Source organism: Lactuca virosa, chromosome 4 (genome assembly GCF_052849685.1).
Source record: "Lactuca virosa cultivar CGN04683 chromosome 4, Lactuca_virosa_CGN04683_v6, whole genome shotgun sequence".
Taxonomy (NCBI): domain Eukaryota; kingdom Viridiplantae; phylum Streptophyta; class Magnoliopsida; order Asterales; family Asteraceae; genus Lactuca; species Lactuca virosa.
In genome coordinates, this window is record NC_136429.1 from 403390872 (window position 1) to 403415125 (window position 24254).

The window sequence follows — 24254 nt, forward strand, 5'->3', positions numbered from 1 at the left end:
TAACCGTGTTACAAGCAGTAACTAGCGAGTCTGTGAAGTTGCAATTGAAAACAGAAACCCGGGTTAGTGAGATGAACAACGATTTAAAAAGGATTTGTGATACTCATTTAATGATTTTCCAAATATACAACATTTATTTTTGGTTTATAAAGGTAAAATGACTAAGTTACCCTTTATTATTTAATTAATGATTTCTTTTTTCCTAAATTCTGATTGGAGCATTTAGGCACACAATATTTGCTAAAAACATTTGAACCTATCTCTCTCTCTCTCTCTCTCTCTCTCTCTCTCTCTATATATATATATATATATATATACACACATAGTGAGGTTCAATAGAGAACCATAATTAACCAAGGAACCATGGAACCAATCTTTTTTTTCTACATTTAGAGCTTGTGTTTTTATAAAAAAAAACTAAAAATATAGAGATTCATAACTTTTTATCTTTTTTCCAATGATATCAAATTCGATAAAAAAATCGTCAAATTCACAGTGTGAATATGTGCAGATTCACAGTGTGAATTTGAATTCACACGGTGAACTCGAAAAATATATAATTTATTTTTTAGCATTCACGATACAAACTTTTTCGATAAACAATAAGCTCTAAAACTTGGAAAAAAAAATTGGTTCCTTAGAGAACCAATAATTATGGTTTTTTATTAAACTTTTCTCTCTCTCTCTCTATCTATCTATCTATCTCTCTCTCTCTCTCTCTCACTCTATATATATATATATATATATATATATATATATATATATATATATATATATATATATTGACTGTTTGTTTATTTTTCACGTAACATATAAAAATATGATGTAAAATACTAAGTAGGATATTTATACTTTATATGTACTTCATAGCATGGGCGAAGGTTATAAAGGGCCAGGAGGGGTGTTGGCCTCCCTATTTCTTTAATAGAAGTGTAAATAGCCCATGATTTTTATCTATATTAAGTCATATACATTAAAAAATTGGGTTGTGCACCCCCCCCCAACGATTTCCAGTAGCCCAAATCAAACAAAATAGGTATTGTCATCGTCATTGGTCATTCGACCAAAGTTATGCTATTACGGTCTTGTTGTGTGCTGCACGATCTGCATGTGCTGTCCCTGCAAGCCTGTTGCCTTGCACCCCTGCTGGCTACTGGAATCAATTGATCGTGTCCACTCCAATAATCACTTAATCAGGTTTGTCTGTTTTTTTTCTTGGGAATGCAGAAATCATAATCTCTCAATTTTGTTTAGTGTTTTAACTGCCATGCACCCCTGCTGGAATCAGTGAATGATTTCAATTATGTTTAACTGTTTGACTGTTTTCTCATAAATCAAAATCAAACATGTTTGATAGTTTTCAATTCTATTTTATCATGTAATTGTTAATTAATTTATTTAGATTTTTGATTGTTAGGACTTAGGACTAAGGAGCATTGTTAGTTAAATGATTTCTCATAAATAAGATCTGTAGAATTTAGGAGCATTGTTGGTTAACTGATTTCAGAATTTTTCAAAATTTTGCAGAAATAAGATTTGTAGAAATAAGTTTTTTTTTGCAGAATTTAGGTTGTTGGTTTATGAAATATGAGATTATGAATTCAATTTTGATTTTTATAGATACAATCATACAAAGCATACAATTTTATGGGAAAGATGAAAGCCATTGATTCTTTTTTCAAAAGAGAGAATGATGATGAAGAAACTCATAATGAAAATCAACACAGTAAACGTCACAAAGCTTCAACAAGTGAGCCGCAACCGCAAGAACATGAAAATCAACAAGAGAATGATATTTTTGAAGCTACACAATCAAATCCTAATGAAGTGGATCTTAAAAATCTAGAAAGAGATCCCGCTAAACGAAAACAAATGTGGGAATATCTGGTTAATTTAAGGGAACCAGTAAGACGAGCTTATATGACTTTAGTAACTTTCCAAATACGTCTTCAAGAATATCATGCTAAAGGTTCAAAGAAACATCCTCGTAGATTCCAATATTCTTGGTTCAACATTTTCCCTAATTGGGTAGAGTATTCTCCAACAACACATGCTTCTTATTGTTTTATTTGTTATATCTTTAATGATAAACCAAGTGTATGTCATGGTTATGATGCATTTACTGTTAAAGGATTTGACAATTGGAAAAAAGTTAATGATGGGAAAATTTGTGCATTCTTGAAGCACTTAGGTTGTTCACAACATATAAATGTTGTTACATTTGCTGAAAACTTGATGAATCAAGCAACACACATTTAAAATATCATAGTGAAGCCAAATGAAGCACAAATACTAAAGAATCGTTTACGATTAAAAGCTTCAATTGATACAGTTCATTGGTTGACATTCCAAGCTTGTGCTTTATGAGGACATGATGAAACGCCTAATTCCAAAAATCGAGGTAATTTTCTTCAACTACTAAAACTTCTAGCATCTTATAATGATGAAGTTGCAAATGTTATATTAGAGAAAGCTCCTTATAATTCAAAGTATACGTTTGGAGATGTTCAAAAAGAAATTCTTAGTATTATTGCAAAAAAAGTCCGGAAGCATATTTGTAGTGAAGTCCAGGATTCATACTTTTGTGTCATGGTTGATGAGTCACTAGACGAGTCTAAAAAAGAGCAAATGGCCATAGTTTTGAGATTTTTTGATGCAGAAGGGATCATATGGGAAAGGTTCTTGGATTTGGTTCATGCTAGGGATACATTATCATTAACCTTGAAAACAAATATATGGACCCAACTTTTGCACTATCATTTTGATGTTAGTAAAATCTGTGGCCAAGGTTATGATGGTGCTAGTAATATGAGAGGGGAAAGGAATGGATTACAGGCACTTGTTCTTAAGGATTGTCATTATGCGTATTATGTTCACTGATTCGCTCACAGATTATAACTGGCATTGGTGGCTTCTTCAAGGGAAATTATTGCTATACACCATTTTTTTACAAACTTAATTTTTATAATTAATGTAGTTTTTGCTTCCAGTAAGTGTCATGATGAGTTACAAAAGGCAAAGGCAACTGAGATTGAACATTTATTGGAACTTGGTGAAATCGAATCAGGTAAAGGATTGAATCAAGTTGGGACATTAAGAAGAGCTGGTGATACACATTGGGGTTCTCATTTTCGTTCCATTTGCAATTTTCTTAACATGTTTGATTGTACTCATGTTGTTCTCTAGGGAATAATTGATGATGTATCTAATACTTATTCTCATTGCGGAGAAGCTGATGGAGCTTACTGTTACTTGAAATCATTTGAGTTTGTTTTTATTCTTAAATTAATGAATGAAGTAATGGGAAAAACTGATATACTTTCTCAAGCTCTACAAAAGAAATCCCAAGATATTCTTAATGCCATGGAGTTAGTTTCAGCAACAAAGGAGAGTCTAAATGATTTCAGGAACAACGGATGGGATTCTTTATTTGCACAGGTAAAGTTATTTTATGAGAAACATCAAGTAGATATGTAAGAAATGAAAGCTCCATATACTTCTACTCGAAACCGGCCTCGAAAAAACGATAATCATGTTACTTTGGAACATTTTTATCGAGTAGATTTGTTTACATGCACATTGGATAAACAATTACATGAGTTGAATAGTAGATTCAATGATCAAGCGATGGAGTTGTTAAGTCTTAGTTCTACTTTTGTTTCAAAAGAACACCCTAAAGTGCTTAACAGCAATCAGATTTGTCTTCTTGTTGAGAAGTATTATCCTGAAGATTTTACCGAGCAAGAGAGAATTAAATTATGATATCAACTGGAGATTTTTAATATCGATATGACAAAGAATCCCAAGCTAAGTGGTGTATCAACTATTGATGACCTAAGCAATGGTCTTGTAGAAACTCAGAAACGCGAGACATATTATTTGCTTGATAGAGTGGTTCGGTTAATCTTGACACTTCCAGTTTCTACCGCAACAACAAAGAGGGGATATTCAGCAATGAAAATATTCAAGAACTGCCTTCACAATAAGATGTCAGATGACTTTCTTGCAAACAACTTGGTGATTTACATAGAAAGAGAAATTGCTGAAAACATTGATACGAAGTTAGCAATTTGATGAATTTAAAGACCTTAAAGGTCGACGGGCTAAGTTGTAATTCTTCTTTTAGGTATTTTTGGTGTTTAGTTGCTGAAAAAAATTTGGGTTTTTTTATATGTAAGAACCTTAATTTTAGGAATTTTTGGTGTTTAATTACTGGAAAAAATGGTTATTTTATGTGTAAAAACGTTAAACTTAGTTTTCTAATGTACACAAATCAATCGTTCAAGCTCCGCCCTGCTTCATGTACACATTTTTATATTTCCAAAAAAATGCATATGCATACATTCTCAAAAATGCTAAATTACGTAAAGCCATATGACGTCGATTTTGATTGGGCATGTATGTATTAGGGTTGTATGCGGTGCGGTTTGATGCGGTTTAGAGTCAAAACTGCAAACCACACCACATATACGGTTTGAGTTTTTTGGAAAGCATAAACCGCATACCGCATACTGCAAATGTGTTAAACTGCATTATGCGGTGCGGTTTTTTGCGGACGATTTGTATGGTTTGGTTGCGGTTTACGATAGCTTAACTTACTTTATATCGACTTAAATCATAATAACGGTGGTGGTTAACGTACAAGATAATTAAATGTTTATTATTTTTCTATAATTATTCATAACAATGGTTTGATTAATAAAGAGAATGTCGTAACATGGAACTCACAGCAAGGTGACCATGACTTGTAAACAGTTGAGATAAATATTTTGTATCTTATGTAACTTCACATAAGTAAATTGTTTATGTAATTAAGTTGTTTATACGAATGAAATTAAAAATATCTGCCTATTAAATAAAATTCATAAATATCTTTGTTGTATTTTAATTATTTTTCAAGCTGTTGGGGAAGAGCATGATGCATGAAATGTATAGACAAAGAAGATGTAAGACGGAGAAGATAAATAGCTTGAAATATATAACAATATGCTCAATAGTTATTTGTTTTGATGTTATTTTCAATAATGTGTGACAGAGAACTCTCCTAATTTTGTAGGAAACGTTATCAGGTGAGGGCGTTTTAGGTAGATTAAACATGAAATTACTATTGAACGTTAACAACACCCTACACTACACTTAATTTTATAAGAGATTGTATTAAGATTAAGTAAAAAAGAAACACCTACATATATCTGAATCTATTAATTTTTTTTTATAAATTAAGTGCATTACATCAAAAAGAAACAGCCCCTTACTCCATTCCTTCCTTCCTGGGCACCACACCCGCAAATCTTCCTTCTTCCTTCTTGAAAAAATGGCAAAACGTTTATTCTTGGTTTCTACAAACGTCATCATCTGAAAAATGACATAAAAGTGATTAAATAAATTAAAACGAAATTTTATACCTGTCATCAACTATCAAATTGTAGGAAATCAGACGGAAGCCAAATGAGAGACGGAAGCAGGTAATCGAGTATGGGATTTGAATCGATTACACAAACGTAAAACCCTAAAACTGAAAACCCAATTGAGTTTGTTACCCGTGCTAAGAGTCGGTTGTTTGCTATAACTTCAAATCGATTTGAAATAGAAGGAACAGAGGCACTAGAATAACATAATAGCAGCAGTCCAAGCACAAATTGAAGGGTTTGCCATTTGTGTTCTTTCTCGAAGCTATGGCTTTAGAGAGAAAATTAAAGATGAGGAAGTTAAATTGTTGTGTAGCCATTTAAAATAGGAAAATCCATAACTCCAAATCATTTTGCTGATTTTATGCCATTATAGAGTATAAGATTTATGGTAACTCTTTTAAAATTATTTGAAATCTGGATGCAAGATAATATGGTAGTAATTCTTTAGGCTGGAAAAGAGAGATGTGACAATGGTGATGTAGCAAAATGATCTAAGGGTGGGAAACCTATTAATGAATGCAATCAAGGGCTCTGATTTCTTTATTTGTGAATTTAAGGTTCTCTTTTAATAATTATTAGAGATATTCATATATGGTGCGGTGCGGTTTAAACCACAATTTTATAACTAAAAAACCTAAACAGTGCCGCATAGTGATGTTTAGAAAAAACACAAATCACAAACTGCATCACGAAATGTCTAAACCGCATTATGCAGTATAGTTTGGTGTGGCGTGGACGATTTGCGCAGTTTATATGGTTTTATGTACACCCTTAGTATGTATGTATGTATGTGGGCTTGAGGGAAAATAGGTGCTATTTTAGGAAAACTTATGGAAATTAGTTATAAAATGTTGTTTAGGATCTAAAATCGTTGTAATGTTTTAAATTTTTTAGTTTAATATAAAAGGGGAATATATTTCTCCAACCTTTCATTAGATAAGAAAGGATTTAGCAATGGAGAGGTTGTATTAATAGAATATGTTAGAAATTATATACTATTTAAACTTATTTTTTCTGGTACAAGTTAGTATAGGAAATATATATGTTAGAAATTTTAATATTTATATTTGGGGATAACCTTTTATCGTTGCTAAAGAATTCAGTTTGAGTTAGAGACAATTATTAAACAACCAATTAAATCGCAAATAATTTATGGTTATTGAATTAAAACATTTTCTATAAATATAATGTGGCATGAAAAGTGAATGATGACTATTCTATAAATATATATTACAATTACATTGTCTAATTATAATCCAATATCAACCACATGGATAGCATAAGCACATAACGTCTAAACAAAACACATCTAGGTAATAAAAAATCAACATGCCTTTGCATGTCATATGTTTAAGATTAATATTTTATTTTCTAGAACGGCGTATAGGAAACTTATTTCCTAGTTATTTACAACAGGCCAACAACTTCCTCCACCATTTTGCTCTTCGCTCAGAACCTACATTTTCACCAGCACCGCCGTTACCCATACCCTCTTCCATTCTTGGGAGTACCGTTTCACCACCACCGTAGTCTGGATTCCAAGGAGCGGTATGAAAGACACGAGCAAAGACTGACATGAATACTGATCTACGTACAAGCAATGGTACTTCTTCAAGGTTTTTCTTATTTCTCACTTCTCAGCGTCGTTGCTACGCCTTTGACTTGGAACATATTTTTGTGAATTTTCCCATTCTTTGCCTCCATGCATTTTATATTACTGGAGAGGGAACACTGCGCGTAGTACCGACGACTTTTTGACTCACATACTTCTTGCAAGGAAAAGTCTTGGTGTTTTCCCGAAGAATTATTCAACCTTCGACAAATTAAGACTTTTTACAATATATAAAATTCATTTAAATATATTTTTTTAAATCAAGATTCTAGAGATCGTACTGAAGTATGTTTATTTTGTGCAACTATGAACTATTTTATTTGGTATATATTAGTTGTAATTTATATTAAAAATAAGAAAGAATTTTCTAATATGTGTCTAACGGCAAATATAAGAACTATTAATTATGGGAAATATTATCATAATTAAATTTGAAATGCATTAATTATGAAGAATATATTTTATAATTAATAAATTTCGCATTTAATTATGGTAATATTCCGTATAATTAATAGTTCAATTAATGCTTCTTATGTGTGCCCTTAAAACAAATATTAGAAAATCCCAAGTAAGAAATATTAGTTTGAACGTAAACATAAAATCTCAAATCTTATAGGTCCACCTTTTCGACATTAAGGAATACATATATCCAAAATAACCAAAATGTAATAACCGCGATCAAAATAGATAACTCAAAAATGGAAATATTTTTATGATTCGAGTTGCGTAAACAAAGATAGAAACATGGGAATGTGAAAATATGAATAACAGTTGGAGTCATGGTCATTAAACCATGAACTATGGGAAATGACCCATAACAACAATTTATGGTTTAAAGGATAGTACAATTTGTAATTGTACACAATTCTAAAATATAAACGTACGACAAAAAATTGTTGTGTACGAATACTCCCATAAAATTTACATCATAAATTCTCACCAGAAGTCTCACTCACTCTTAATATGTCATAAATTTATATCATAAATTCTTACTAGAAGTCCCACTCACTCTGATTCAAAACCAACTTAATAACATATTCGTTATCACAAAAAATTAGAACCGAAATCAAGTCTTTAATTCACAAATAAAATAATACCTTTAAAACCCAAATAACCTCACATGCAATAGACCCAAGTCAATAAATGAATGATTCAAAAAAAAATGAATGATTCAGTAGAAGAACGAGAAACAATATCATATTTCTTGCTTTTTCTAGAAAATTTTAGAATTTCCCAAAAAAATAAAATAACCTCTGATCCGCGAGAGGTTAAGCACTTAGCCACTTAGCAACTACAAAAATTTGTAAAGAAAAACACTATGATTTTATGATATAACTCCTTTTCTTGAAATACATTTAAAGAAACAAAGTAAACAAAGAGTCATATTAAGATCAAAATATGAGATTTATGAGGACTATGCATATATTTACTCAAACTGTGAACTATATAAGAAATATTCGATCGGGTTATAGTCAAGTATTTCAATTTTCTTAGTAACGTTTTTGAAATTCAATAATATTTTTCAACAAACTATCATATTTATCAACACCATCACTTTTAATAGCAACGTTAGGATCCAAAAGTGTTTTAACAAGTTTTCAGCCTAACATTCCAAATTCATGTAATAATTCAAAACAATACTTTCTTTAAGCGAAGCAAATACCATTGTCAACAGCAATTACTTTTATTCTAAAGAAAATATTTAATTGTCCTAAATCTTTAATTATGAATTTTTATTTCGAAAAACATCTTAACTTTATAAATCTCATCCAAGTTATTAACATTTAAAATTATATCATCGACATACTATATATATATATATATATATATATATATATATATATATATATATATATATATATATATATATATATTATCCTCACTCCTAATAAATAATGAAAAACAATTACTCTTTAATAAATCAAAACTAGAATAATAACAAGCCAAGCTTCTCATTCCACTGTCGAGGTGTTAGCTTAAACCCATAAATATATTTTTAATAGTTTACAAACCCTATTGTCTCCTTTGATATGATATCCTTAAGGCAAACACACATAAATATTTTCATCAAGTTCCTTATATAGAAGAAACCACTATTAATCTCGAACTGAAAAAGCTTCCAATTCGAACTAACCAAAAGATCAATTATTGTCTAACCATTACAATTTTAGCAACATGAGAAAAAGTCTTCTCATAGTTTTTGTAGAGTCAAAAGATATTGTGATTATATCAATGTGTCGAAGTATTCATTTTGTAATAGTCGAAGTATTATATAGTTGTCTATATCGAAGGTTCCATACGTTCGATATATCTATGTATTTTAGTAGGCATTGTTATTTGTAACGGTCCGATAGTCGAAGTCCTACTATACTTTTTGTATCTGTTGACCGCACTATAAATAATGTTGTTGATTAGGTCTTTAGAAACTTTCGCACCCTTATCTCAAACACTTGTACCTTTGCAACCATCCAGATAATATAAGCTGAAATAAGATATTATTTACTTCATCATGTACATTTACATTCTAAATTCATAACTGATTATTTTTTGACATATCAAGTAGTATCAGGGCAGGAATCATCAAATCGTTTGAGGAACTTCTTTCTTGTTTCCATCTGTTGATTTATTCTTTACGATTCAACTTTTTCCGCATTTGAAAACGTTGTTCTTAGAGCGATCTCTGAGGTTTATCGATTTTGAAATTAAGAATCAATCGATTGAATCTGAGTTCATTCTTATTCTAGCTTTTCTTATTTTCTAAACAAATCGATGGAAAACATGAACATGATATACAATGACGATCTACACAAATCTTCTTGGTTCTTTCACGAAAAACCCAATGTTACTTCCAGAGTATTATGATCAGTGGGAGGATCGAATGGAGGATTATCTCACATGAATCGGCGAAGATTTATGGCATTCGATTGATAAAGAACGATATCGAGATTATCTTGTTCAAGCAATGGGAATAATAACACAGAGCGGAGATATGACAGTGGATCGATAAAAGAAAGAAGAAAATGACAAAAGGAGTGTTTGTGAATTGCAACGAGGCTTACCACCAGTGATCTACAATTAAATTTGGGAATGCAAACCGACATAAGAGATCTATAATACTCTCAAAGAAACTGTAATGACGTAAATTTTCAAACCAAAATTTTCAATTTAAAAACACATTTATCTCAATCCAAAAATCTCAAAAGTGTCACAATATCAATCATCAAAACACATATCCAAAAACTGTATATAACACAACTCCAGGATCCTCTCAAAACATAACTCAATCTTTGATGTGTGTACAATCAAGCTGGCGCCTTCCCACGATCCTGATAAGAACCTGAAACACATAACACATAATACGGTAAGCACGAAGCTTCGTGAGTTCCCCAAAATACCACATGCACATATAATAAGCCTCTCATGGCTATAAATCGACATGGACCCTCCAGTCTCATGCGTCTCGGTGAGAACCCTCCGGTCTCACGGCTCGGTATGGACCCTCCGGTCATGTGTCTAAGTGAAGACCCTCCGGTCCCACAGCCCGGGTGGACCCTCCGGTCCTAACTCAATAAGCTCAGAAATATACACAACATAAATCACATAGACATAATGCATGATATCACAGTACTCAAATAAACACATAAGACGCTCTGGTCACACTACTCATATTATCACTCTAGGTATGTATAGTGAGAAGACTCACCTCAGATGATGAACAACTCCTAATGATGCTGCTGCTGCACCGGCCTCTAACACTGGACCAAAATCCACAATTACCCCATTAAGATCTATGTCCAAATCCTCACTCTTTAGGTCTAAAGGTAGTCCACTAACTAGCCCATCAACAACCTAAAACTCATTGGGCCCATCAAGGCCCAATAATGAATGGGCTCTCCCATGGTTGTAGAACTCGCTACTCGGTACCCACTCGGCCGACTACCGAGTAGCGAGTACTCGGGAGTACTCGGGAATACTCGGGGAGTACTCGGATTCGATAATTCATATAGAAATATTTTTAGGGAAATTATATATGTCAAAATCACAAGTTAAAACCATAAGTTGAATGAAATATATAACAAAATTACATACATGTGAATACATAAAAACTAAAAAAACACACAATGGTCCCACTTCGTGAATAATTATTGAAAATTTAAGATATATATGTAGTAATAATCACATATGTGTGTGTTAAATAATAAATCATTAAGTATACTATATATATTAATCATCAAGTTGGCTGAGTTTTACAACAGTGTTCGCTTCAACAAGGGGCCGATTGGGGAGTACTCGGATTTTGTAACTCGCCTCGGTAAGGGGCCGAGTAGCGAGTACTCGGATGAGTACTCGGCCAACTCAGCGAGTTTTACAACACTGGGCTCTCCCGAGGCCCAACTCTCAAGTCCAAGTGACAAGCCCAACTCAAAGGCCCAAGGCATATTTATAATATTTCTCTACTCAAAGTCTCTAGTGCTCAGATCTAGCCCAAAAAGCCCATAGTGAGGTTACACTGGGCGTACCTCCCTTGGTACGCTCAGCGTACACTAGCATGCACAAATCTGATCGTGACACCAACCCAGTACGCGGGGCGTATTGGAATTACGTTGGGCGTACGCCCAGTTTTTCTTAGTCCATTCTCTTGGTCTTAACCCATTAAGACCTTAGCTCATTTCTCAGATCTGGACTCCCTAATAGCTCTTACTCCATAAAGTCAGTGACTTTAAGCCTTTGCATGGTTTATATGGTCATAAACACACAAAACACTCACTCTCTTATCTCAAAAAGCTCATTTCTCATGCATGGCTTGATTCCAACGTCGAAGGCTTGATTTTTATGACACTACACCACTAATTGCACTCAAAAGGGTTGATCATAGTCTCTGGAGCTCAATATCTCATAAAGTCTCCAATCTTTGCGACAAAACCCTAAAATACTCTACTATGATGCACAAATCAAAAGTGTGAGAAAGCTTGAAGCTTTATACCTCTATATGAAACTCCCAACACATATATGCTCAGATCCAAGGGCCTGGACTCTCACTCCTTCTTCTCCAAAGCTTCTTCTTCACTCCAAGAACACAAAAAATCACTCAAAGGCTCTCAAATGCACTCACAAGCTCTATGAACGAAGGTTTAGGGTTAAAGAGGGTTTGTTGTCTGAGAATGGTGGCCAGGAATGAGGGTTTTCCTTCTGTTCCTAGTATGCCCAATTAGGGTTTTCCTTCTATGCCTAATACGCCCAGCATACCCTCTGGTGCGCCTAGCATACTAGGTGGCTCCGCTTAAAAGTCACGCACATGAGTACGCTAAGCGTACGCATACGTACGCCCAGCGTACTCCACTGCCACATTTCTCAAATAAGGGACTTATCTTGCCCAATCTTCAAACTGTCATAGCTCCCTTGTTATAAGTCAGTTTCCCGTGAACCTCATATCCACGGAAAGGTGACAGGAAACCCTACTCTTCAAGCAACTCGTTGTAGCCCCGAGGCTTTCCTCATGTCCGGGTTGCAGCCCACGAATCCCTAAATCACGGAATATCCAAAACAGGATGTTACAATTCTCCCCCACTTGAATTTGATTTCTCCCTCGAAATCGCTCCTTATCAACACATAGATCGAACCCAATAACCCGAGAAACACCACCGAAAGGACCTCATATCATACAACAATCTCCTCCAAAGACACCTATACCCAACATGAACTCTCAATCCCGAAAAGGACAGACCCTTCTGTCGTTGCGGTACGCGTTCTGTCTCTCCAAAACTTGAAACTCTAGTGGTCTGTCTCCCTGCCAGACCACCCTCGCAAGATATCATCTTGTTAATCGCTCATCGAATAACAGACTCTAAGAACACTCTACCAATTATGATTCTCTAATCGATCCTAGTCGTAACTCAAAAGGAGCGAAAAGGTCATATCCCACCAAGGACCCATCGCCTGGATAGCTATCAGAACTCTTCTGAAGGAATGATCCTCAAACACCCATAATCATAAGCCCCAGTTCCTCTCAAATGTTCCTTCCGACACTAAACACCATGTCAACTCCCGACCTGACAGTTGGACCTCCAAGGGCTACTCATTGCCCACCCAACCAATCAATATTTATAACTCCCTTTTACACTAGCTATCTCAGCCCTTCATGTGACACGCGAAGTCACGAAGTTCGCCTTACCTCAAAAGAACACTACAATCTCCTCCTGAAGTCGCCTCACTTCCGACCTCTGTCGTCTACTACTCACTAGTTCCGTGTGTCTCGTAGTCCTTCCCAAACCAACGAACTAGCTCACTCAAGTCTAGAACATTAGACGGAAACACATCTCTCTCTGAATGAGATCTACCCGAAATCCAAAACAGCTCGTCCTCTACATAGATAAAGCTAAACTCACCCACCAGAGTCTGGTCCGACACTGAATTGGGAACACCCGTCCCAATCTAGCACTCAACTTATGACCCATGTTCCACCATTATATGCATGCATTACACCTCGATTCGTCCGATTCACGATAACCCCTCTTTAACTCAAAACATAACGGTTTCCGACCACTGCCGAGACCCCAGTCTCGTCCTTGGTTCGGGCACCAGGTTCTCACAGACTCCTCTGGTAAGGCTACCCAGGCCTAAGAACCGTCTGCATCATACCCTAACTAGTAAGGATGTGGCTCCCTGCATTTACACGACACTATCTCTCACTGACTAACAAGTGCTACAGCTCCCCTTAGTCTGACAATACTCTATCTCTCTCTCTCTCTCTCTCTCTTGCTGACCCACGAATGCTATGGCTCCCTGCAATCTTACGATACTCTCTTTGACTCATGTATGCTACGGCTCTCCGCGGTCACACGATACTCTCTCTCTCACTCACGTATGCTACGACTCTCCTTAGTTACACGATACTATCTCTCTTTCTCTCTGACTCACATATGCTATGGCTCTCCGTAGTCACACGATACTCTCTTTCTGACTCACGTATGCTACGGCTCTCCGCAGTCACACGATACTCTCTCTCTAACTCACGTATGTTACGGCTCTCTGCAGTCACACGATACTCTCTCTATCTCTCTCACTCTCTCTATATATATATATATTCTCATCCTCAAGTCGTCACCACACTAAGTACACTATCGAATACTCCCCAATCCAACATAAATAGGTACACACACCCACCCACGTTAAGCATCACTACTCCTGACGACAATCGTTGGGACAAACAATTTCTCTTACTGCAATTCACATTCTTGGATAATCCTGTTTGATGACAATTAGCTGAAGGGTTCCCACTGGAACAGTAGTCACTTGGTACTCCATTTTCCATCTCACAACTCGAGTCTCAAAATAGTCTAAAATCTTTTTAGGTTATCATACTCGGATACCTCGGTACACCATCACAAATCTCACGATGTCTTGCTACGACCACTGATCTCCCTCTCGCACATCTCGTAATCTCGAAATACCTCGATTCGTAATTTGAAGCACGGAGGAATCGCCAATGACTGAGAACACCTTGGAGACAATCCGAAACCTCATCTCCTTCTGAACACATACAACATACCTTATCTCGCTCCGCACCTTACTTCATCCACTTATAACCCAAGTCTCATGTGTCTGTACCGCAGATCTCCATAACCAGTTCTCTAACCGCACTTGAACAAATCTCTGATCATCTCAATAAGATACCCAGTTCTCCCCCACTCAAGGTTCGAACCATCACCACTTGGCATACCAACAGTCTGCTCGACAGACTGGTTCGCCAGATGTACCAATTCTGCCTCATGGAATGTACCACACAACACTCGATGATCTTCCGGATAATGACCAAATAACTCCAAGTATCCCGTAACCCAGAAAAAGTCTCATAATCCTCCTAACATGACTGCCTCTAACCATCTCGAAGTCTCAGACCGACACATCGCCGGATATCCCAACTATCCCGAATTAGTCTCAACTCTCAATCTGGAAATAATGCACTATCATACACCTCGTCAACGATTTCTCATCCAAAGTTTCCATCGTGTGGATCAATATAGAACAAGAGACTTCACTCTCATAGCCGATACATACCATAAGCAACAAGGGCCGCCGCCCCGGTATACTCCTCTTAATCACCTGGAACTGCTGCTAAAAAGTATGCCTCACCCAGGAAGGCACTTCCTTGTTCTCTTCCATCTCAGTCCCCACTAATGACTCTCTCATGGTACAAGAAATACTTCACAGTAGACATGCTTCTCAATTACTCTGGTGAAAAGGTTGCAACCATATGCTACCCCACTAGGTTTACCTCCAACTCTGAAACCGGAAACTCGATATCTCTTATCCTTCTCCCAGGAAATGGGAACATCACAACTCTTGTTACAGAAAGTGACATCTCCACTATCGTCCGATTGCTCAACTCAGGCCGCAATCCTCCATAAAGTCTCATCTCTACTCATCCCTGAGTCTTGCGACTCCAACTGGCATCTCACCAATGAAAATCTCTCAGAACTAACTCGATTTCCCTTTCCAAGTATGTCCCACTGAAACTCGTTCAACATGGCCCTCTGGCCCCATAATCTATCATATCCGTCCTCGGTCTAAAAAATCACAACGGGACAACTAGTAAAGTCGGAAGTACTATCCGCTATGAATCATGGTGCTCGAACCGTGTTATCTCTTCTCAATCTACTGTGAATCATGGTACTCGAACCATGCTATCTCTTTTCAATCTACTACTAATCATGGTACTCGAACCATGTTATCTCTTCTCAATCTGCTACTTATCATGGTACTCGAACCATGTTATCTCTTCTCAATTTGCTACTAATCATGGTACTCAAACCATGTTATCTCTTCTCAATCTGCTACAAATCAAGGTACTCGAACCATGTTATCTTTTCTCAATCTGCTACTAATCATGGTACTCGAACCATGTTATCTCTTCTCAATCTGCTACTTAGAACCTCTGGAATTCTCCCTGTTTTGAGTATGGGTCCTCTGCTTTTAGTAGTACCGGCCCACACTACCTGCCACATGTACCCATACTTTCCACACGGATCGTCCCAGGTTTCCTAAGTAGCTGCTCAAGCTTCTCGATCACCAATCCCGTTACACATGCTCGACCTCCAGCGAATACCCTCCTCTATCAGCGTACTCATCTGACTCAACTCACTTCCTAGGCTCTTCCTAGGTTCTCACAGTTCTCTGCCATCAGCTGCTGAAGACCTCCTTATGATGCCAGTCGTCTACCTCCTGAATATCATCATATTCACTTAGTAGCTGTCTCCCATCATCAAGAGTTCCACAAAGCACAAAGCAAGTAGAATTCGGGCATCAAATCACCCCCACCAACACAAAAAATCACTTTAGCACACAACTCCACTCGCTCTATGCGCGACTCTAAGAGGCATTACTGTACTCAGGCATCCCTACCCCTCGTGACTATCTCACTACTCTCTCAGTAAACTCCTTAAATGCACATATAGGTATCCATCCTATATTATCTCAACTCAAAACTCTCTCTAAGTGATTCCTGCTAGATACTCTTACTCAGCACATAACAGATATCAACACTCCTAGGCTAAGGCATCACAAATCAGGCAACTCTAGCCCAAGAATATGGAATACCTAGCCTATCCTCTAGCATGAAATTCTAATATCTCATAAATATCTCATGAATATCGCATAAATATCTCATAAATATCTCATAAAATAAACAATTGAGGTATTTTGGGAAATCACCATTCGGGCTCTGGCTGATTGTACACACTGCTCCAACTCGTTTTCTCTTAACTCTTTCTCATTTTAGAAAAATTATCTCTTTTTGAAAGATTTGCTCAAATCCTCAGTTTGAGTCCAAACAAACCCAGAGGTGCATCCAAATCCCTCAAACCAAGGCTCTGATACCAACTTGTAACGACGTAAATTTTCAAACCAAAATTTTCAATTTAAAAACACATTTATCTCAATCCAAAAATCTAAAAAGTGTCAAAATATCAATCATCAAAACACATATCCAAAAACTGTATATAACACAACTCCAGGATCCTCTCAAAACATAACTCAATCTATGATGTGTGTACAATCATGCCGATGCCTTCCCGTGATCCTGATAAGAACCTGAAACACATAACACATAACATGGTAAGCATGAAGCTTAGTGAGTTCCCCAAAATACCACATGAACAGATAATAAGCCTCTCATGGCTATAACTCGGCATGGACCCTCCAGTCGCATGCATCTCTGTGAGAACCCTCCGGTCTCACAGATTGGTATGGACCCTCCGCTCCCACAGCTCGGGTGGACCCTCCGGTCCTAACTCAGATGGACCTTTCAGTCCTAACTCAGTAAGCTCAGAAATATACACATGATAAATCACATATACATAATGCACGATATCACAGTACTCAAATAAACACATAAGACCCTCCAGTACCACTACTCAAATTACAACTCTAGGTATGTATAGTGAGAAGACTCACCTTGGATGATGAACCACTCCTAAACATGCTGCTGTTGCACCGACCTCTAACACTGGACCAAAATCCACAATTACCCCATTAAGATCTATGTCCAAGTCCTCACTCTTTAGGTCTAAAGGTAGTCCACTAACTAGCCCATCAACAACCTAAAACTCATTGGGCCCTTCAAGGCCCAATAATGAATGGGTTCTACCAAGGCCCAACTCTTAAGTCCAAGTGATAAGCCCAACACAAAGGGCCAAGATATATTTATAATATTTCTCTACTTAAAGTCTCTAGTGCTCATGCCCAAAGATCCAGGCCCAATCCTTAAGGCCTATTATAAGATCTAGCCCAAAAAGCCCACAGTGAGGTTACGTGGGGCATACCTCCCTTGGTACGCTCAGCGTACACTAGCATGCACAAATCTGATCAAGGACAACAACCCAGTATGTGGGGCGTATTGGAATTACGTTGGGTGCCCATTTTTGCTTAGTCCATTCTCTTGGTCTTAACCCGTTAAGACCTTAGCTCATTTCTCAGATCTGGACTTCCTAATAGCTCTTACTCCATAAAGTCAGTGAATTTAAGCCTTTGCATGGCTGATATGGTCATAAACACACAAAACACTCACTCTCTTATCTTAAAAAGCTCATTTCTCATGCATGGCTTGATTCCAACGTCCAAGGCTTGATTTTTATAACACTACACCACTACTTGCACTCAAAAGGGTTGATCATAGTCTCTGGAGCTCAATATCTCATAAAGTCTCCAACTTTTGGGGCAAAACCCTAAAATACTCTACTATGATGCACAAATCAAAAGAGTGAGAAAAGCTTGAAGCTTTATACCTCTATATGAAACTCCCAACAAAGATATGCTCAGATCCAAGGGCCTGGACTCTCACTCCTTCTTCTCCAAAGCTTCTTCTTCACTCCAAGAACACACAAAATCACTCAAAGGCTATCAAATACACTCACAAGCTCTATGAACGAAGGTTTAGGGTTAAAGAGAGTTTGTTGTCTGAGAATGGTGGCCAGGAATGAGGCAATCTCATTCTTTATATACGGACAGCCCCTCAATTAGGGTTTTCCTTATGTGCCTAGTACGCCCAGCGTACCCTCTGGCTTTGCTTAAAAGTCACACACATGAGTACGCTAAGCGTACACATACGTACACCCGTTGTACCCCGCTGCCACATTTCTCAAATGAGGGACTTATCTTGCCCAATCTTCAAACTGTCATAGCTCCCTTGTTATAATTCAGTTTCCCATGAACCTCATATCCACGGAAAGGTGACGGGAAACCCTACTCTTCAAGCAACTCGTTGTAGCCCCGAGGCTTCCTCATGCCCGGGTTACAGCCCACGAATCCCTAAATCACGGATGATCCAAAACAGGATGCTACAGAAAAATTTCATGGAAAGCACACAAAGAAGACAATGTCCAATGGAAGATATGGACGATCAAGCTTGGGATGACATGATTGATCTTCTTTTTTTGGACAACGGTTATAGGAATCAATGCGAAAAGGTAAAGAAAGTGAGGCCAAACTTCCATATACGAGTTCTCATGGAACTAGATCGTATGCAGATAGAAGCTGTGAGGAGGTAATTAAATTTGTTTGTATTATATAAGTTTTTTATTAACACTTATATAAGTATATTAATTGTTTTTGGTTTATTATGTAGAGCAAATGGATAAGACCCACAACATATCGATGGTTAGAGAGAAATGTGATGTAAAGAAAGTCGGAGTTGGTGTACACTGCAAGCAAAAGTAGTTTGTGTAAGTAATAAGCTAAGTTAATATGTTATTTGATAAATATGTTATTATTATTATTATAGTTATTTTAAGGTATATTATTATTATTATTATTATTATTATTATTATTATTATTATTATTATTTTAGTGTATAAATTTAGTTATTTGTTTTAATTAATATATGTTTATTGTTTTCTTTATTTTAGGAAAATATTCAATGGGAGAAGATCTTGATGTAAGAAGAGCTCAGAGAGAGCGAAAAGTTAAATGAAGAACACTGTCTCACTCATGCCCTCGGTGAGAGACGCGTACATATTCGCGGAGTTGGAAAGAAACTAAACATCAACAATAATTTATTTACAAATGAACATTTCAAACGTTCCAAAGCTTTCACATCCCAATCTTCAGATAATTCTAAAGTTGCTGCATAAACCCAACAAATACAATACATGCAACAACAAATGCTACAAATGCAACATATGTATAATAACACATTTGCGTCCATCATTCTTAACTTCCAGCCACAACCAATGCCACAATTCCAATTCAATCACAATATATTTTCACATAATACCCCCAACCAACCAACGAGCTCGAGGAGGACGAGAACGAGAATGAGAATGAGAACAAAGAAGATTCTGATTGATTTTTTATGTTATTTGAACAATGTTTGTTGAAGACTTATTTTTATTTTTATTTTTATTTTGTTATTTTGCTATGTAGTAGATTTCAATATGAATGTTAATGGTTTGTTATGGTTATTAAGTGTTTGATATTATTCTACGTATATACTATTTATTTGGATTTCTTTTAAAAACAGGTTATATATATATATATATATATATATATATATATATATATATATATATATATATATATATATAATCTATGAAAAATATTAAAAACAAAAAAGCTATACCGATGACATGCTGTCAATATAACTTTATAACTGTAAAAATGGTTTCATATTTACCGACGACATGGAGTCTCTATTACTAGAACGGGAGTTGTCTGCTACCCCCTTTCCCAAACCACAAGTCGTCTGGATTGCTTACACCTGTCCCGATGTCATATCGTCGGTACATGTGACCTTTATACCAATGATTAGTCATCAGAATAGGTTTATAATAAAACTTTTTTTGCTCGAAAATCACTCCCGACGACCCTTTGCAGACGATATGTTGTCTGCATTGGTGGTTCTGTACCAACGACATCTATCTCGATGGCATTTTCCACTTTTACCGACGGGGTTATGTCGACGACTTTGTACGGACGACAAGTCGTCAGTGTAGCCTTTCTCGTAGACATTGTCGTCGGCATAGTGGTTGATTCTCTTTTTGTAGCTGTTTACCTTGTTTATTATTATTATTATTATTATTATTATTATTATTAATTTTTTTTTTGGGGGGGGGGCAGATTTATTCACTTAGCCTTTTAATCCATCCACGAAAAAAAAGGTGTATGGACAAATATACCCTCAATATAATTTGTAGGTATTTTTAATTAAAAGAGAAGAACCCCACGTATGGAAAAAAAATCCAAAGGACGCAACTCTGCTTCATCCGGATCCCCAACACATCTTCAAGAGCTTAAACGAATTGCATCTTTGAATTTGAAAGAACCACTGCTGATTTCGTTCTTATTCTGATGATAATATATATACAGACTTCCATTTCTAAAGGCCATAACATCATCGAGAGGAAATTTGTTGATTTCAAGTTAATTTTTAGGTATTTACCGATTTCTCAAACATGTCAGCTGATTCTAAATCTTAATGGTGCCTTGGTTGCAGATTTGAAATGATAGAAAATAGTTGTCAGAATTGATATGGGAGACGATGCTTTTAGTTTTATTGTGGAGCCTAATATAAATCATTCATCAAGAACGGCGATTGTTACAGTGAGTTGTATGTTCGATAGAGATAGTTGTTTGCAGGTTCCTTTGACAGAGTTTCAGTGAGTTGCAGGTTCTCCCGAGAGAGTCGTTTCCAATTGCAGTTGTGTGTGTATGTGTGTGTGTGAGAGAGAGAGAGAGAGATAGAGAGAGAGTCGAAGATGGTGACTAGGAAAGAGAGGGGAAGACAGTGGACAGTGGCAATTTGTGCCTTTTGAGTGAGTGGGGCGGAGGTTTACTAGTGGTGGGAGGAGGTGAGTGCCGGAAATGGTGAATGGAGGTGGAAGAGCCGTTCCAAATAAAAAGAGGCAGAAGACTTTGACTGATGTCTGTCTGTAACTTACTCTAAATGAGATGAGGGTATTATTGTCCATATATTATGTTTGTGGATGGATAAAAAAGTCCGAAAAATCAAGTTTTTTTTTTCTAAATTTTAAGCTAATAGATGAATGGAGTTAACTTCACCAACGAATTAAATGAAGTGTGAAATAGATGAACGAATGATTTTAAATGAGTTTGACCAAAGGAACATGTATTAGCCACATAATTGGTAGTTAGTAAGAAAGACAACATTGACAACTTAATCAAAACCAAGAGAGATTCACAACATAACAAAAAAATCGAATTCATATAGGAAAGATTAAGAAAATTCAAGAAGGCTAGAAAAGAGTAGAACCTACACATTCAATCGGAATCATAAATCAATTTCGACTCTTAAGCGTATAATCTCGATTCTTCAAAAATCAAACTTCCAGCGATAAGAAATCAAATAACTTTCGATTGTGCTAATTCAAAAAGAAACAAAAGAAAAGATGGAAAAAGAATCAAACAATAAGCATTCAAGAATATGAGTCATAGAAGGGTGGTACCCAATGGTCGATGTCTCCCAAGAATTTGGGAACTTTTTCTCCCGCTTAAAATTTTAATCAACATATCAAAATTGGAATATGTTCCAAAAAAAACGTAAAAAATGTTTGTGTATATGCATAAGCGCTTCATGTGCATGTGCGCATCATGTACACATGTATATACTTCCAAAAAAATGCATATGTTTACTAATCGAGACTGATTGGAGGAGGTCAACTTTCCAAGAGATAAGGCCAATTTGAAATGGCTAGTCTCCAAAGAATAAAAATTAAGACACTAGAATTTGGATCATTTTCCTTAATGCAACACTATAAAGCAGTAACATTGAATCATGGACTCTAAGGTGTCTCGTCCATATCCACGCAAAGTTTTAATGGCAATCTGGAAAGTATTGCAAGAGTATTGCAAAAGGCTGCCCATTTAATGATGAAAATAATTGCGATTATCTAATCTTCTCTTATGTTTATCTTATCTTTTCTTCGTAGGACATTTATCTTATCTTTTATTCCTAGTTTCCTGGTAGGATTACAATTTCTTTTCATATATATATATATATATATATATATATATATATATATATATATATATATATATATATATATATATATATGTGTGTGTGTGTGTGTGTGGATCTTTTGGTGTATATATACTCTTTATCAATTGAATGAGAATATATAACATGGAATCAATTGTTCTAGTTGAACCTTATTTCGTTTTCTATATGGTATCAGAGTGGGTCCTCTTATCTGCCAAAATCACAAAACCAGAACCCTCCTCCATGGATGGACCAATAAATGGTGTCAAAGGAAGTAGGAAAGACAAAGCCAAAAATCCATCTTCTAATCCAGACTCGCCGTATTACATTCACCCCATTTATTATCCTCGTCATATGCATGTGAATGATAGTTTAAACGACAACAACTATGCAGACCGGTCTTAGGAGATGAGTGAATTCCTTATCATAAAAAATAGGGCCGAATTCATCGATGGAACTTTTCCAAAACCGTCAGAGGATGCACAAGATTACTGAGCATGGTTGCGCAGTGACGCCATCGTGAAGGGATAGATCACGACCTCCATGGAAAAGGAAATCAGAAATAGTGTAAAATACGCAATGACTGCTAGACAGATGTGGGAAGACCTCCAAGAGTGATTTGGAAAAGAAAGTGCTCCGAGGGCTTATGAGTTAAAAAGAACTCTAACAACTATGAGAGAGAACAATCAATTAGTTTACCGCCTAGCTACTTCATAATGATGAGAGAAATATGGGATGAAATTGAATCTATCTCACTTCCACCAACATGTACCCACAACAACTATTCCTGTAACTTGGGAAAAAGACTCATGGTGTCCAAATAAAAGGAGTGTATATACGAATTTTCGATGGGCCTTGATGACAGTTTCGGGACCATAGAAACCCAAATTCTCAGCACTAAACCCATACCAAGCTTGGGTACTGTCTACCATTTGGTAGCCGAAGATGAACAATAAAAGAACATCAACACATCAAAGAACACGGTGGTGGAGGCAGTGCTTATCAGATACAAGCACCATCGAAAATTGAAGCCAACTATCCTGAAAAACGCATCAATCGTGAAGGCTTGAAGTGTAAGCACTGTAATAAAACTGGACACACGATTGATGGATGTTTTTAAAAGATCGGGTATCATGACCGGTGAAAAAATCGACAACGAAGAGCCCCAAATAATCAAAAGAAACCAATAAAAAACCGAAACCCAAGGCTGCTGCAGTTGGAATCGAATTCAGCCCCATTCCTGGGCTTAATGTCGAATAATATAAAAAGTTATTGCACCAGTTAAGCAACGAAATTAAGCATGAAGCTAACATGGATGGTAAGATTAGTTTTCATCGGTCGTGGGTCATCGAATCGGAAGCAACCAAACACATCACTTGTGATCATTCCCTCCTAATCAATTTAAAGGAATAACCTAATGGTTCTCCTGATGAGATACCAAATGGTGAAGGTGTCCTTATTCAAGGAATAGGGAGTGCTTGCTTTCCAAGTGATTTGAGTGTTGATAATTTCCCTTACATACCAGATTTCAAATGTTACCTTTTGTCTATTAGTAAATTCGCCAAAAATCACAACTGTTTTTGTAACGTTTTTCCCGAATTGTTTTTATATACAAGACTTACACTCAAGGAAGTTGATTGGCATGGCGAGGTGTATGGATGGTCTTTTCAACATGGAAGAGATGGATTCAAGCATCAAGGCTATGGCAGTCAAGGTTGATACAGAAATTTGGCATAGAAGG

At 36.3% G+C, this 24254-nt stretch overlaps 1 protein-coding gene across 1 annotated transcript; it reads left to right on the forward strand.

Moving 5' to 3' along the window:
• Positions 1–1656: 1656 nt before the first annotated feature.
• On the forward strand, positions 1657–4074 carry LOC145106487 (uncharacterized). The gene is made up of 5 exons (XM_079043453.1): positions 1657–2191; positions 2432–2871; positions 2978–3067; positions 3187–3438; positions 3799–4074. The coding sequence occupies exons 1-5, from the start codon at positions 1657–1659 to the stop codon at positions 4072–4074; spliced, it is 1593 nt and encodes a 530-aa protein (XP_078899579.1).
• The last annotated feature ends 20180 nt before the right edge of the window (positions 4075–24254 follow it).